Source organism: Antechinus flavipes, chromosome 4 (genome assembly GCF_016432865.1).
Source record: "Antechinus flavipes isolate AdamAnt ecotype Samford, QLD, Australia chromosome 4, AdamAnt_v2, whole genome shotgun sequence".
Lineage (NCBI taxonomy): Eukaryota > Metazoa > Chordata > Mammalia > Dasyuromorphia > Dasyuridae > Antechinus > Antechinus flavipes.
The window spans coordinates 191159464-191175538 of NC_067401.1; the positions used below are offsets into that span (position 1 = coordinate 191159464).

Sequence of the window (16075 nt, forward strand, 5' to 3'; positions counted from 1 at the left end):
CCCAATAAACGAGAGTGGCTAGCAGATATCGTCGCTGCCCTGCTTGTTCTGCGTCCCTTGTCCTTGGTCACAGTTACAGCTTCATGGCGCTCCGCCTCCCTGGACGTCTAAGAGGGGCAGTAGCCAGGACTACGGTTCCCATGAGGCCTCAGAGTAGGGCATCGCTGACCTTAGAACGCTACTGTCCCGAAGGCCTATGGGGATTGTGGTTTTTACTTCCCCAGGTAGTGGGGGAGGGGGTCGTGGAAATCATTGGTTCGCCTTTCTTGCTGCAAGATGGGTGGGATGTGAGCTTACCCGGGACAGAGTTGCAGGGGCTGATAAGCGTCAGGGCTCAACGGGAAATCTAGTAGAAAGCTGGATGGCTTTGGGAGGGATCGAGCCCCTCCCGCCCCCGCCCCTTCTTCGGGTACTCTGCCTCTCACTTCCTGTTTCCGCTACTCCTTTCATTTCTCCCCGTCCCCAAATTCCCGTGTCTGAGCTCAGTCCGCTGTCTGGCTGGCAGTCGAGTTGGTGGTGCAGGTAATTGGTCCGCCCGGTCCTCTCCCTAATATCTCAGCCGTCAGTCCTCCTCAGCCCCGAGATCCTCAAAACCAGGGACTCCCACACCTTGAGACCTATATTGTGGACCTTCCATACCAGGGACCCTCCCACACCCCCGGGACTTTCAATACTAGGCCATGGACCTTAAATATTAGAGACCCTTTCCGAGACCCAGGATCCTCGATTTCGTGAATCCCTCTGCCCAAATCAATAAGGGACTCGCCCATGCCTCTGAAACCTATAGCCTCCGGACCTCAGTGTTAGAAACTTCCCAGTCCCTGAAACCTCCAATACCAGAGACCTGCCCCTTCTCCCACACATCTACCGTACTCGACATCTCAGACTCAGAACTCTCAGCCTCCGATTCGATATCAGCCAGCCTCTTACGCAGCTCGAAGACACCCCCAGAGCCCTCAGGGAGCTTCAGTATCAGGGACTTTTCTATTGCTGCATCTTTAACACGGGAGAGCTCCTTTCCTGTAACCTTCAGACAGTTTTTAAAGACCCCCAGTGCCAAAACTCTCCCAGTAGAACTCTCAATGTCATAAATCTCTCCCTGAATTCTTGTGTCTTCCTACAGTACCAGAACTAGGGAATCTCCCCGGAACCAAAGACTTTCTGTAGCCTCTGGGAATGATCCAGTGCACTCTCCCAGTGTTTTCCTAATATCAATAATTTCCATTTGCACCCTTCGATATATGTCTTCTCTAGTTTTGAGGGTCATTTAATGACCACCTATACTTTTCCAACCCCCCAACCTCAAACCCAGGCAGCACCTCCCCATTTCCCAGGCTTCCTAATAAGTCATCCAAATTCCTGTTCTCAAAACCCTGAAGCCAATCTCTCTCTCTCTCTCTGGGCATCCTGTTCCTAATTCCCCCAGTTTGCCTTCTTTTCCTCTGTTCCCGATCTGAGAAGTGTGGTGTTTCTGGCATGCTGGGGGAAAGGAAGATGGGACTAGTTTGGGAATTGAGATGTTTGTTCAACCTGAACCTGGTGCCTCCCAGTGGTCTGAGCTTGCTAATTTCATAGTGGCAGAAGGAAGTGCTAGATGATATGGAGAAAGGGGGGGGGGGGGGGGGCGCGGGGGAGAGAAGGGCTAGATAGATATACATGAGGAAAAAAATGGTGGAATTTCCCCTCTTCTCTGTTTTGGTTCCAGAGACAGTGTTCCTTCCCCTTCTCATTAAACCTAACTTCCCAGTGGTCCTTTCTTTCCTCCCAGTCCTGTTCCCCTTACTCCATCCTGGCGCAGTCCATAATTCCCCTTTCCCCCTGCCCTTCCCCTTCCTCCCCATGTCCTTGTCCCTCCCCTTCTCCTCCAGCTCTTATGTCACCTACATCTTCCCATCCTTCTCTCCTCTCTGCTTCTCACTTTTCTCCACCTTCCCTCTCATTGTCTTCCACTGGTCATCTTAATCCTCCACCCCCTATGCCAGTGACTTTCACAGACGTGGCTGTGTATTTTGGAGATGTCATGTGGGAGAGCTACAGGGACCTCATCTCCTTAGGTGAGTACCTTCCATTCTAACATTTATTCTATTAGGGGTGTTGAATTAAAGTGAAATGTCAAATTGAGAGGTGATCTCTCTGTACTCTCTGCCAGCATTTCAGTCTTTGAGGTCCCTAGCTCTCTCTTCTCGATTCACCCTCAGGCATCCTACTTCACCATCTCTTGAGTCTTCCTGAATCCAGCAATCAGATTTTTCTCAAGCACTTTTAATTTGCAAGTATCTGTACCAGATGCAAAGAATACAAGAATACACCAAAAAATGTGTTTTATTGGCTTTTGGGAGAGATGAGTTACAGAAGTCGATAGAACACTAAGTGGTCAAGAAAGACTTTATGAAAAAAAAAAAAACAAAAAACACTTCATGGAGCACTTGAACTGGGCCTTGAAGAATTGTTAGGATTCAGCACCAGGGAGGGCTTGGAGGAGAAATTTTTCTAGATAGAATAGTGAATCTTGTTCTTTCTTGCCCCAGGATTTCCATTCCCTAAACCAGAACTGATCCCTCACCTGGAGGAAGGGAATGAGCCATGGGGTCCGGGATCTCAAGAATCTGAAGAAATGGGAGTCCCAAAAGAATCCTATCCAGGTGAGTAACCAGCACGGAAAATATCCTTTTGCCTTCCCTCTACCTCCTCATGTTCCAAAAAGGGAATTATCAGCTCCAAGATTTGGAGCTTGAAAGGACTTTGGAGGTCACCTATTTTACACAGGAGGAAATTGAGATTTAGAGGAAAATATCTGCCCAAGGCCAAAGGACTAGAAAGTGGCAGGAGCAAGAGTTTGAGGTTCTCCAGTGCCAAAACCATCAATCTTCCCACTGTATCACATGGCCCCAGGGATGGAACTCTACTATACCCCCTCACTATCCTAAACTATACTCTTGTTCTCCAGTAATTGGCAGGAATCATCAAAGTTCTTACCCCTGCCATCAGTAGAGAGGGCTAACCTTAGCCCCTCTCCCCCATCCCTTTCTCCTTGTGCCTCCAAGGATACAAATTGCTGTATGAGATGTCCTGGTCCACTCCATGTCCCTTCAGGAATGCTATCTATCACAGAGGGGAGGAAAACAATTTCCATAGGGATTGAAACCACCTTTCTCCTGTTCACTACAAGATCCTCTTCTTCCTCTATATTCCCTTCATTTCATCACTGTTTGTCTCATAGGCATGAGGACCAAGGAAGAAGAAGAGGCAGAATCAGTCCCTGACCTTCCTTCTGTCTTGGAGAGTTCCCCACTACCAGCTATACCCTGTGGCTCAACCATCTCCCCACCCCCAGCATCCCCACCCCCACCCCCAAAACCCTTTTCCTGCCCTGAATGTGGTTCCTGCTTCTCACGACGCTCCCACCTTTCCCGCCATAGGCTGATTCACTCCGGTGAGCGCCCCTTCCCCTGCCCTGAATGTGGAAAGTGCTTTGCCCAGGGTGCCCACCTGGCCTTGCATCTGCGTTCCCATACAGGTGACCGACCCTATTCTTGTGGTCAGTGTGGCCGAAGCTTTCGCCATGGCTCCCATCTGGCCCGGCACCGACGCACACATCTGCCTGACCCCCCCTACCGATGTGGCCAGTGTGGCAAGGGTTTCTCCCAGAGCTCTGGGCTCCTACAGCACGCCACTGTCCACACCGGCGAGCGTCCCTATATTTGTGCTGTTTGTGGCAGAGGCTTTGGCCGTCACCCCAGCCTTATCCGCCACCAAAAGTCCCATTCAGGGGAACGTCCTTTCCCCTGTCCTGAGTGTGGCAAGCGCTTCACTCAGAGTGCCAATCTTGCTCGCCATCTTCGGACACACACTGGAGAGACACCATACCTGTGTAGGGAGTGTGGGCGCGGCTTTAGCCAACACCCTCGCTTAGTGGCACACCGGAAGACCCACCACTCAGGACCCCCACCCCCACCCCCTCCTGTCCATTCCTGCGCTGACTGTGGTCTACTGTTCCCTCAGGCTCTGGCCCTGGTCCGTCACCAGGCAGCCCATCATGGTGGTGAGAAGCCATTCCGCTGCACCCAGTGTGGGGAGGGTTTTGGTCACCGCTCCAACCTGAGGCGCCACCAGCGTGGCCATGGTGGGGAGCGGCCGTACCGCTGCAGTCAGTGTGGCAAAGGCTTTGGCCAGAGCTCCGGCCTGGTCCAGCACCAGCGCATTCACACTGGTGAGAAGCCCTTCCGCTGCCCAGACTGCGGGCGTGGATTCCGCTATAGCTCCAACCTGGCGCAACATTACCGGGGCCACACTGGGGACCGCCCCTTCCGCTGTGAGCATTGTGATCGTGGCTTTACCCGTAGCTCTCACCTGCTACGACACCGTGCCACACATGGTGGGGAGGATGGAGATGAGGACTGTAGGCCCGGAGGGATCCCTGTGCTGACAATTAAGGCAACTTCCCTAAGCCAGGAATCTCCCAAGGACTCTGGAGGCACTGTCCAAGTGAGTGAAACCCTATCTCAGCCAGAGTGATTTATTTGTTCCCTGCGGTTGGAGCAACTGAGTCTTACTCCAGCCCAGTCTTTGGCTGTAGTGACTCCCAAAGCAGCCACTTTTTTGTAACCCAGATGATTACTCTTCCCTTGTCTTTCCTCAGAGAACAGGTAACCAACTCCCCATGCCCATGCCAGGAGTGAGAGCTCCTAAGTGCCCTCCTTGTCTCTCTGAGACTATGCCTATGAGACCTCCTCTAGGGGCTGATTCCCTTTGCCTAAGGAAAAGTGTTTCCCAAAAGAGAGTACGCTCCCTGTTCTTTTCTCTCTTCATCTTTATCTAAAGAGTTTGTTGAGGCTGTCTCAGGAATAGCTGGCAATTACAGGTCTCTGCAGGAAACTTCAAGGAAGATAAACTGAATCCCTGTGATAACCCCTGCCTGGGATACAAAAAAATCACACTAATACTTTCAGAAGTTGCACTTGGTTCTTAACCACCATCTCTTTATTTCTGACTGATCCCATGATGCTTTGGAGGCTACCTGGGATCCTTTCTTTTATGGGTACCAAAGTACTTTCCACAGCTTCCTTTGACAATGTGATCTACACTGACTGTAGCTCTCTAAAGGTGCCAGATCTTAAAACTCCTTATCACATTGAGTCAAGAACACAGGCAAATCGAGCTATCCCTTTCCAGTTGCTTACATTCCCTTGCATTACTAACGTTCTATAGAAAACCTGGGATTTCCATATTGTAGATGCTGTCTCCAGTGATGTAGCTCAAAAATTGCCATTGCCCATGTCTATGACAATTCTTATTACCATCCCCCCCCCCAAAAAAAAGCATCACCCAGTTGCCAACCTTTAGCTGATGAACTCTTCCAAACTTAATTAGATTGCCTCTAGTGCAACAGACTCAGTGGATTGTTAGACTATACTTTCAAACATCTTTTTGATTTGGTAAAACCTGTCAAAATTTAAATGGATTGCTCTTGTAGTAAAATCTTAAAAGAACTTAGCCTCACCTCCATACCAAAATAAGGCATCAGAATAAGACTGTATTAGAATGTTCCCTTAGATTAAAGCCTACAAATGTTGGGAGATATAATTAGGAAAATCAGAAGCAAGATAAAAGTACAATAGCAGGGTCTGGTTGAAAAAACTAAAAGGGGGGGGTGGAGTAAGGGAAGTTGGAGAGAGATTAGAAGATAGAAATAAGGGAATGAGACAGGGTATCACTTGTTAAAAAGTAATAATTTCACCATATAGTATTGTATTTTATAGTCAAAAATTTTCATATTTTATTTGATCCTCATATAGGCCTGTGAGGTAGATAGTCTCATTTTCATTTGTTAAGATGGGGTCTGGGATAGGAAAGGGCAATCTCACATACCCAGCCAAAGGAAAAACCAGGATTGGAACTGGATCTTCTGATTTGAACATCGATGGATGTTTCACTATGTCCATACCACTTCTAGTACACTAGCTGGCTTGGTCCTGTCACCAGAAAGCTTATAGCGTATTTAAGAAAACAGGACATATCTAGGGGGAAAAAAAAAAGAAGGCAATATATAAGGACAAAGCACTATGCAGTGAGGCCCCCTTATTTACATTCCTCAGAACCTACATTTCCTATCCATACAGGGTCTCTTACCCCTGTATGAAAAGCAGTCCATGGTTTCCATAAAAGTTTCCAGTGAGGGATATGCAGTTCTCATACAGACATGTCACAGTGGAGAAAATGGGATCTAGTGCCAAAGTTGACACCAAAGGAGGAAACTATTTCCATCTGTCCTTGGAGAAGGTACTAGGATGAGAAAAGTCCATACTTGCAATATCTTTTGTGCTTATTGTTAATAATAAGGTATAAATAGTTATTTTAGTTAATTTATTATCTTTCCTCAATGTAACTTTTGGGTTGTTAACAGTAAATAATAAATATTTGAGTTGGAATCTCTCCTAGAATGTGTCAAAGGGATTTACCTTTCTTTGTATCTCCAATATTGGGGCAAGACCTTGGCACATAGTAAGCACTTAGTAAATGCTTATTGGTTGACTATTTTGATAAGTGCAAGAAAGAACTATGGGATGGCTGATATTTAAGCTTAGAGATAGTTGCATCCAAAATTCTTTCTTTGCAAATAAGAAAATGAAGGTCTAGAGAGGGGAAAGAAGTTATATTGCAATACAATATCAAGCTATAATATGAACCATATATAGTAATCAAGCGATCTGAATCAAAGAAATGCTTCCTAAAGGAGGTAAGGGTGGAGAGGAAGGACACAGGTAAGTAGAAAAGAGAGAGTCATACATTCCTTCTAAAGCAACGTCTGCATCAGGAAATTCTATGTCCTGCCTCCATGTCTTTTATAAGTTGTCCCCTAGGGGACATAGAATGTTGAATATAGGAAACAGCAAATAGGTCAGTTTTCCTGGAACTTAGATTTCTAGAAGTGTATTTAATTATTCTGGAGAGATAGTTAAGAGCCTAACTGTGAAGAATTTTAAATATCAAACAAAGGAGCAACTTTATCCTAAGCAATTGAAGCTTCTTAAGCAGGGGAATGAGTGGTCAGAGCAGTGCTTTAGTGATAATCACTTTGGTAGCAGGTGAAAGATGGAGTGAGAGAAGAGAGACCAATTGGAAAGCAATTACAAAAGTTAAGGCAAGAGATATTGAGGTCTTAAATTAGAGAGGTGACCATATGAATGAAAGGAGAACTGGTAAGAGAGATTAAAGAGGTAGAATTGACAAGATCACATTACTGGATATGGGAGTTGAGGGAAAGGGAAGAATCAGTAGCAAAACCTGTTGTGAACATAGGAGTCTAAGTAGTGGAAAAAGTTGAGAGGAAGAATGAGTTTATAGGAAAAGAAATTCTTTTTGAGTTTGAGATGACTATGGAGGAAGCTGGAGGTCTGAATACAGGAGATATGAGAGTTGAATATGTAGATTTGAAAATGAACTGCATAGAGGCAACAATTAAATTCATGAAAGCAGATGAGATCATCAAAGATAGTGTAGGGACAGATAAGAGAGCCCTGCTCATCAGGGAATAATAAACCAGAGGGGGGGCAAAGTTTGGTTTTGGCAGTATGGAAAATGAAGGAGAAGAAATAAAAAGTAAATTATAGGTTATAGATCTGTGAGTCAATAAAATAATAGTGATGCTATTTACATTATATTCACTAAAATTTCTCCAGATATCTTGGGATTTATAGGCCTTAATCACTGCATAGACTTTGTCTGAGGCAAACTGAGACCTGTTAAAAACCTTAAAATAAAAAGGACAAGATCTTCCACTGCTTTCAGGACCATTTCTAATAGTTCTGATCTATATTTTGCTACCGGACCTAGATGGCTCCAGAAGAGAAGGTGAGACTGGTGACCCTCCCTCATTTAAATACAATTTATTTACATGTTATGGCATCACCTTCCTGATGTCATAAATTTTTTCAAGAATGCAAGACAAACAACAACCTCTGTGAGTAATAGTAGCAGCTGTCCCACTGGGGACCCAATTGTTAACTGGCCAGTTGGACAACACAGCTCTTTTTTTTCTCTTTTCTCTCCTTTCTTTTTCTTTCCCTTTCTTTCCCTCTATTCACTTGGGATATCATACCCTTACCTATGAGTGCTCTGCCCAAATGAATGTAAATTTTGATAGGTAAAACCTTGCAAGATAGTTTGGGATTTATGGGCTAGAATGATGCCTTAAATCCAAATCACTCTGGCTTCTGATCTACATCCTGCCACTGGACCCAGTGAAGAGAGTGAGGCTGGTGACTTTGCCCAGCCTATCCTGATTTAAATCCAATTCACTTGCATCTCATAGCATCGCCACCCTGATGATATGGATCTCTTCCTGAAGAAAGGATCAATAGCAAGGATCCATTTGATAGTTATGGATAATTAGAAAAGGATAAAAATTTAAATGTTCAGATGACAGAGAATGTAATTTGAAGGAATGGGAAATAAATGTAGCAGGAGAAAAACAGGGAACCAAGAAAAGCAAAATGAGAATTAATAGTGTTAGCCAGAAAACTAGGAAAACCAGAAAGTAAGATCAATTAGGGAAGAATTAGGAAAGGCATGTTCAATAATATCTGAAAAGAAGATGAAAACTTAAAAATCATTGTATTTGGCCAAGAAAAAGTAACTGATGAACTTAAAATAATAGTTAGCATTTATATAGTGCTTTAAAGTTTGCAAAGCACTTTACAAAGAATATCTTATATGATCCTCTGAACTTTAGATATGGCTGCTATCATTGTCCTCATTTTACGCATAAGGAAACTGAAGCAAGCAGAGGTTAAGTGATTTGCCTAGGATCACATAATAAAAATCTAGATTTGAATTCAAGTCCATTCACTGTGCCACTGAGCTGCCTCCAAATCCAGTGAACAAATCCATCTTTGAAACAACTTGAGTTATGTCCCCATAAACTTCTTGGATTTGAAGGGCATCAGATTAGGTTAGGAAATGTAGGGACATGTGAAGGGAATCACTTGATATTTTATGAATAAAGAGGAATGTTAAAGGTAAAAAGATTTGAAGTTCAGAAGGGAGTAAGGATATGGCAACAAGAAATGTATCTTCTACTATGTCCAAAAAAGGCTACCAAACTGTTCATACTCTTTGACCTAGTAGTGTCACTACTGGTCTTGTATCTCAAAGAGATTATAAAAGAGGGAAACATATTTGTAGCAGTTCTTTTTGTGGTGTCAAATTATTGGAAATTAGCAGAATGTGCATCAATTGGGGGATGACTGAATAAGTTATAATATTTGGATGTCATGGAATATTATTGTTCTATAAGGAATGATGAATAGGCTAAGTAAAGTGAGCAGAACCAGGACAACATTATACACAGTAACAAGGTTAAGGGATGGTCATCTACAATAAACTTAGCTCTTCTCACCAATACAGTGATCTAAGATCCAAGAAAATGTCATTTGTATCCAGAGAAAGAACTATGGAGATTGAATGCAGATTGAAGCATACTATTTTTCACTTGTTTTTAGCTTGTTTTTTGTTTTTTTTTCCTTTCTCAGGCTTCCCCCCCCCTTTTTTTTTTGTTTTTCTTTCACAGTATAACTAATATGGAAATATGTTTTAAATGTTTGTAAATAAGCCTATATCAGATTGTTTGCTATCTTGGGAAAGGGAAAGAAAGGAGGGAGAAAAGAAATTGGAACTTAAAATCTTACAAAAATATTGAAAACTATCTTTAAGTGTAATTGAAAAAATAAAATATCGGGGGGGAGGGAGAGAAATGTATCATCTAATAAGATCTGGAAGGAAATGAACTCAGTGCTGCTTTTAGGTTAGAACAGCTGAAAACCTAAGTGATAACTACTTGGATCTGGATGTACAGACACCAAATGTAGAGGGCACGAAGATCCTTGAACACCATTGTAGTCATATTAACACATTTTTCATAATGAGAAGGCTTTCCCTCACTTTTTATCATTATTAGCAGGTCTCCTGGATAGGGTCTCTGCTTGTACAGAGGGGAAAGTAGAATAGAAATTCAAGAATCATGTGGTGTGGACATTGGTTCCCTTCAGTTCCTGTTTTCCAGTAGTCAATATTCTATCCAAGACTTCTCTGAATATGTATTAGATGGGAGAGGAGAGGAAGCAGGGGAAGCATCAAGGAAGCAGAATAACTCAAGAAGGGTAGATTCTTAGAATTCAAGGGGCAAAAGGAAAAGTTTTGGCTGGGGTTCCTGAAATTTAACTTCTACTTCCCCAGGCTTAGTTTTGGAGTACTATGTTAGTCCAGACCCATTCTTGGGTAATTCTACCTCAATGGAAACAGTGCTTATTCTCATTCACTAATCCACTCGAAAATCAAGACATCATCCGCATGATGTCAGTGGTCCTCTTTGAGAATGAAGGATGAACAACCACCACCTGGGCTCAAATCTTATCTCTTCTCCTCACTAACTAGAATCTCAAACAAGTTGCTTCCCTTCTCTGGACCGCAGTTCCCTCATCTGTAAAAAAAGAAAATTGAATTAAATGAGTTATAAATAACTTTCAACTCTAAATACTATGAAATTCATTCTGGCAATGAGAAATTTACCCAGCTTCTCCCTATCCTGCATCATGGATATTCCTAGAACTCCTGATCTCCAGGTTTTTTTATCTCGATATCACCCTGATCAAAATTAGTGAACAAGTAGGGAGCTACAAGGGTTCTATCATCAAGGGAAGTACTGTTGATGATGTTCAAGTCATGATGAGCTACAACAAATCGCAAAGATGGGGAGTCAACCAGAATGAATTCACAGGTTCGAACCATCTCCAGGTTTATTCTACTGCCATAAGGTGGGAAAAATTCCTCATGAACTTACAATTAACAAAGGCAGATTTGGGACCTTTTATGGGAAAGGATTATAAGCAAGGTATGCTAACTATGCCAGTTGTGTGCATCAATAAATCAACTAATGGTCATGGCTGTCTATACAAGACAGACAAGATGTCTATAACTTAATATCCATATTGTATAAGGTAATTGTAGGTGTCAGTACAAGATTATGCATGATAATTTTACAGAGTCAATACTGGGGCCTCTCAGATATTGGGTTGCTTCCAAAGACATTGTCTTTTGCTGGAGTCCATTTACTCCATCATTATCACTTTGGATAGGACTGAAAGCAAAGGAAGAAAATGAGTCAGGACAGAACAAAAAAAAATTGACCTGTCTCTGGTCACATCTAAAAGTGTTAGAGTCAGGTCAAAGGAGAACAAATTGTTAAATTTTCAGTGTGAATATTTATACCCAGAAGTTAACATTAGATTAGAGTTTGATTTATTGTTAATTATTGAGGTGTAGACTTAAGAAAATTATAAGGAAAATATTGATAATTCATATCAAACTTTAAAATGACAGGTACATTTTTAAAGAGATCCACTTGTTCAACATTTACCTACCTCACACCCCAACCAATAACTATAGTATGAAGAATCAGATATTAATCAACTCTCTCCTTCCAGTTTCTGCTTAAAATGTTACTGCTTCTAGAGCAACTCTTGGTTTCACTTTGATTTGTCTGGATATATTCCTTGTAATAGAACAAGAACTTTTTGGAGACGTCAGTTTGAGTCTGGATTCTGACACTAGCTATGTCACTTAACCTCTATTAAGAACCAAAAAGTATGCTTTACCCTCAACCCTGTGAAGGCAGTACTGAACACATTAATTAAAGTTGTGAAATCTTTCAAGGCTCTTTTCTTTTACACTACTATGGTGAGATCATGCAAATCATTTTCCTAGTTTTTCTCTCTTCTTTCTGCAAATTTTCATAAGTATCTCTGAATTCTTCAGATTTGTCATTTGCTCTTGTCAATAATATTCCATTGCTTTCATATACACTTTGTTCAGCCCAGTCAATGAACACTCACATTCTTCACCCCCACCCCCACCCCGTCCTCACTGGTATTTTATTTTTTCCAATTGCACCTAAAAGTAATTTTCAACATTCATTTTTGTAAGATTTTGAGTTTCAAATTTTTCTCCCTCATCCCTCCTCCCTTCCCAAGATAGCAAGCAATCTAATATAGGTTATACATGTATAATAATCATATTAGACATATTTCTGCGTTAAGCATGTTGGGAAAGAAATATCAGAACAAAAGGGGAAAACCCCAAGAAAGAAAAACCCCAAAGTGAAAATAGTATACTTTAAAATGCATTCAGAGTTTATATTTTTTTTCCTCTGGATGTGGATAGCATTCTCCATCCTGAATCTTTTTGATCTCTGTGTTATTGACAAGAGCTAAATCAATCATAGTTGATCATCACATAATGTTACTGTTACTGTATACAATGTTCTCTTGGTCCTGCTCACTTCACCCAGCATCAGTTTTCATTAAGTCTTTCCAGGTTTTTCTGAAATCCACCTACTCATCTTTTTTTATATCACATTAGTATTCCACTACATTCCATACAACTTGTTTAGCCATTCCTCAATTGATAGGCATCCCCACAATTTTCTATTTTTGAGAACCCAGTTTTTTGTTACTACAAAAAAGGGTTACTATAGCTATTGTTCCATCTATAGGGAGTACTCTTAGAATATCAAAATATGTTACCCAATACTTTAGGTTTTTACCTTCTGGAAGAACATAAGATATTGCCAGGAATGGGTTGCACAATACCCCAAGCAAGAAGTGTACTTTACACTGAGGAAAGGTGAATTTAGTTTACCAATCATTTAAATAAATGCTTACTATAAAGAAAGCAATAAATTAAGTGTTGGGCAAACAAAGATAAAAATAGAGGAGAAACAAGAAATCTGTATTTTACATCAATGATAGAACCTGGGTAAATGTCTCTCTTTGCTTCTGTTTCTCTGGTAATTTATTTTTAGAACTTCAAATCCACTTTGTAATGGCATTATTTACAATAAATTTTGCCCCTTGACTAGGAGATGGGTTCAAGCCTGCAAATTCTTTTGAGATACCTTGTGACACCAGTCTGTGACCCAAAACTTTTGGGATTCCCTCTTCCCCATTTCAACACTTTCATTCTTTCATTTGCTTTTTCTAAGAGATTTGCCTTTATGTATTTAAGTTTTCCTATTATGGCAATAAACTATACCATATATTGTCTTAAAACTTCTTTTAGGAGGAGCTAGATAGTGGAATGGATAGAACACTGGCCCTGGAATCAGAAAAACCTGAGTTCAAAAGTGACCTCAGACACTTAATACTTACTGTGTGATTTCAGGTAAATCACTTAATCCCAATTGCCTTGAAAACCCACCCTCCCCCCAAAAAAATCTTTAAGATTTTGTTTTTTCTTTCAAATTATTCAGGACCATCCTATTATTGTTCTATATCCTCCTGGGAATCCACAGGGTTCTGTGTTTCATCAGGTATTGGTTGAATTTCCTTTGTCTTGCATTATATTTTGTAAAGACATTTGCTGTCTTTTAGATGCTACAGTTACCATCTTCTCTTCCAATTTTTGTAGCACAGTTGTTGATCAATCTGCTTGTGCTTTAAATTGTTAACTAAATTTTCTTCCACTTAAAATCTTTAGTACTCTCTCCCTCCTCCCCCTCCCTTGAAATCCCCCTATTGTTTACTCTTTGATTCTTTTTATGTTAATAGTAAATTTACTCGTGGAACTTTACTTCAAAGTTATCCTAACTTCCTCTCACTTTGAGGAATTCATTTTTGACTGGCTTCATTCCCAATCCTAGGCAATTTGTAGAAGAACAGAACTGGTACGACTTAGACATCCTTTACTCCAGATCTTGTGCAAACTTAAATGTTAGAATCATGCCCCATTTCCCTTTGTTCTTTAGCCCTCTGGCTGAGCAATACCACCACAGTTCTATCCCTCTGTATCACCCCCTATATTGCAAGTGATGAACAGATTTAAAATCCACAGTTTGTTGCCACAGAATGGTGGAATTAGAGCAGAAACAAGTATTCTTACAAAGATTCAAGCATCAGCAGGGAAATTTGAGTGAGTCCTAGAACACAAATTGGTGTGTTGAGTCAGGTGTTCAGATAAAAAATAGAAGCTAATATAGAGAAAAAGTTGATTGAATGAGCAATTTAGGAATTAACATTCCCCACCGTTAATTCATAAGACTATTACTTTCTTAGACTTCTACAATAACTCCTAAAGCCAGACACAATTGCTCTAGTTCTGACACATACTTTCTCTTTTGAGGGGAAGGATTGAGAGTTAATAAAGATTAGAGAAAATGTCTCCCTCATATTTGAAGTACATTTATATTTATAGTGTGAGTTCTTGGTCTATTCCAATTTTTGTGTAACTATATTCCAGTTTTCTCAGCATTTTAAAAAATTGAGTGCTTATCATAGTAGCTTAAGTCTCTGGATTTATCAAAAACTTTGCTACTATTGGCTTCTGTATGATATGTACCTAATCTGTTCTACTGATCAACTACTTTAATTTTTTTTTAACCACTACCAAAGAATTTTGGTGATTTATGTTTTGTATTAGAATTTGAGTTTTGGTGCTGCGAGTTTTCCTTCTTTATCACTTTTTAAAATTATTTCCCTTCAAATAACTGACCTTTTGTTCCTCCAGTTGAATTTATTTTTTCCCTAACTTTATCCAATAATTCTTTGATATTTTAATAGTTGAAAGATTAAATAAGTAAATTAATTTCAATAGGCATTGTTATTATATTGGCCTTACCTAGTAATGAGTAATTAATATTTCTCCAATTATTCTGTTCCTTTCCTATTTCTTTAAAAAGTGTCTTATGGTTGTGTTCATATAGTTCCTGTAAATCTTGATAGAGACCCCAAAATATATTTTATTTGTTTTAATAATAGCTTTCTATTTTCAAAATACTTGCAAAGTATTTTTTGACTTGTCATTTCATAGTTTTTTATTTACAAGTTATATGTATGAGTAATTTACAACATTGACAATTGCCAAACCTTTTGTTCCAATTTTTCCCCTCCTTCCCCCCACCCCCTCCCCTAAATGGCAGGATGACCAGTAGATGTTAAATATATTAAAGTATAAATTAGATACATAATAAGTATACATGACCAAACTGTTATTTTGCTGTACAAAAAGAATCAGACTCTGAAATATTGTACAATTAGCCTCTGAAGGAAATCGAAAATGCAGGCAGGCAAAAATATAGGGATTGGGAATTCAATGTAATGGTTTTTAGTCCTCTCCCAGAGTTTGCAAAGATAGTTTTCAATATTCACCTTTGCAAAACCTTGTGTTCCAAATTTTTCTCCCTCCCTTCCTGCCATTTCCCTTCCCTAGATACCAAGTAATCCAATATAGATTATAAAATATCTGTTTCCTTGCCTTAGTTTCCCTGAATTGTTTTGCCTCAGTTTCCCTGGTGGCCATCCCCCAACCCCTTCCTGGCCATTAGGACTGAGAGAATTAGAGTTTCTGAAGCTCTGGCCACTCTCACATTCCAGTGAGTCATAAAACTCCAGATGGCTTATTTCAAATGCCTGGTTATCTTCTGCCTCAGACTCCTGTTTCTTGCTCTACCATCTTCTTGACCCCCAACCTGTCAGAATTAAAATTTTATGGTCCTTTCCTGGAATTTCCACTCACCCAGTGCTCTACTCCCCCTTACCTTTGTTTCCCTGATAGCTGGAGCCCTATAAAAGTCTCTGGAATTACTTGCTGATTGCTGGATGCTCTGAGACAAGAGTCCCATCCAGCCAACTAGTCTGGCTTTGCTAGTCCAAATTCTCCATTATTAATTTTTTTTTTAATTTTTTTATTTAATAATTACATTATATTTACACTCATTTCTGTTCCGATTTTTTTTTTCCCCTCCCTCCCTCCACCCCCTCCCCTAGATGGCAAGCAGTCCTTTATATGTTGGATATGTTGCAGTATATCCTAGATACAATATATGTTTGCAGAACCGAACAGTTCTCTTGTTGCGTAGGGAGAATTGGATTCAGAAGGTATAAATAATCCGGGAAGAGAAACAAAAATGCAGATAGTTCACATTCGTTTCCCAGTGTTCTTTCTTTGGGTGTAGCTGCTTTTGTCCGTCATTTATCAATTGAAACTCAGGTCTCTTTGTCAAAGAAATCCACTTCCATCAAAATAT

General features: G+C 40.7%; 1 protein-coding gene across 3 annotated transcripts; it reads left to right on the plus strand.

Annotated features, from left to right (window-relative positions):
- Window positions 1-122: 122 nt before the first annotated feature.
- Window positions 123-12915, plus strand: LOC127561125 (zinc finger protein 501-like). Of its 3 annotated transcripts, none has more exons than XM_051996365.1 (4): window positions 123-522; window positions 1706-2054; window positions 2529-2642; window positions 3221-12915. In XM_051996365.1, the coding sequence occupies exons 2-4, from the start codon at window positions 1874-1876 to the stop codon at window positions 4513-4515; spliced, it is 1590 nt and encodes a 529-aa protein (XP_051852325.1). In that variant the 5' UTR covers window positions 123-522; window positions 1706-1873; the 3' UTR covers window positions 4516-12915. The 3 variants fall into 3 exon arrangements, with proteins under 3 accessions (XP_051852325.1, XP_051852327.1, XP_051852326.1); XM_051996367.1 differs by having other exon boundaries at window positions 3518-12915; XM_051996366.1 differs by having other exon boundaries at window positions 1983-2054.
- The last annotated feature ends 3160 nt before the right edge of the window (window positions 12916-16075 follow it).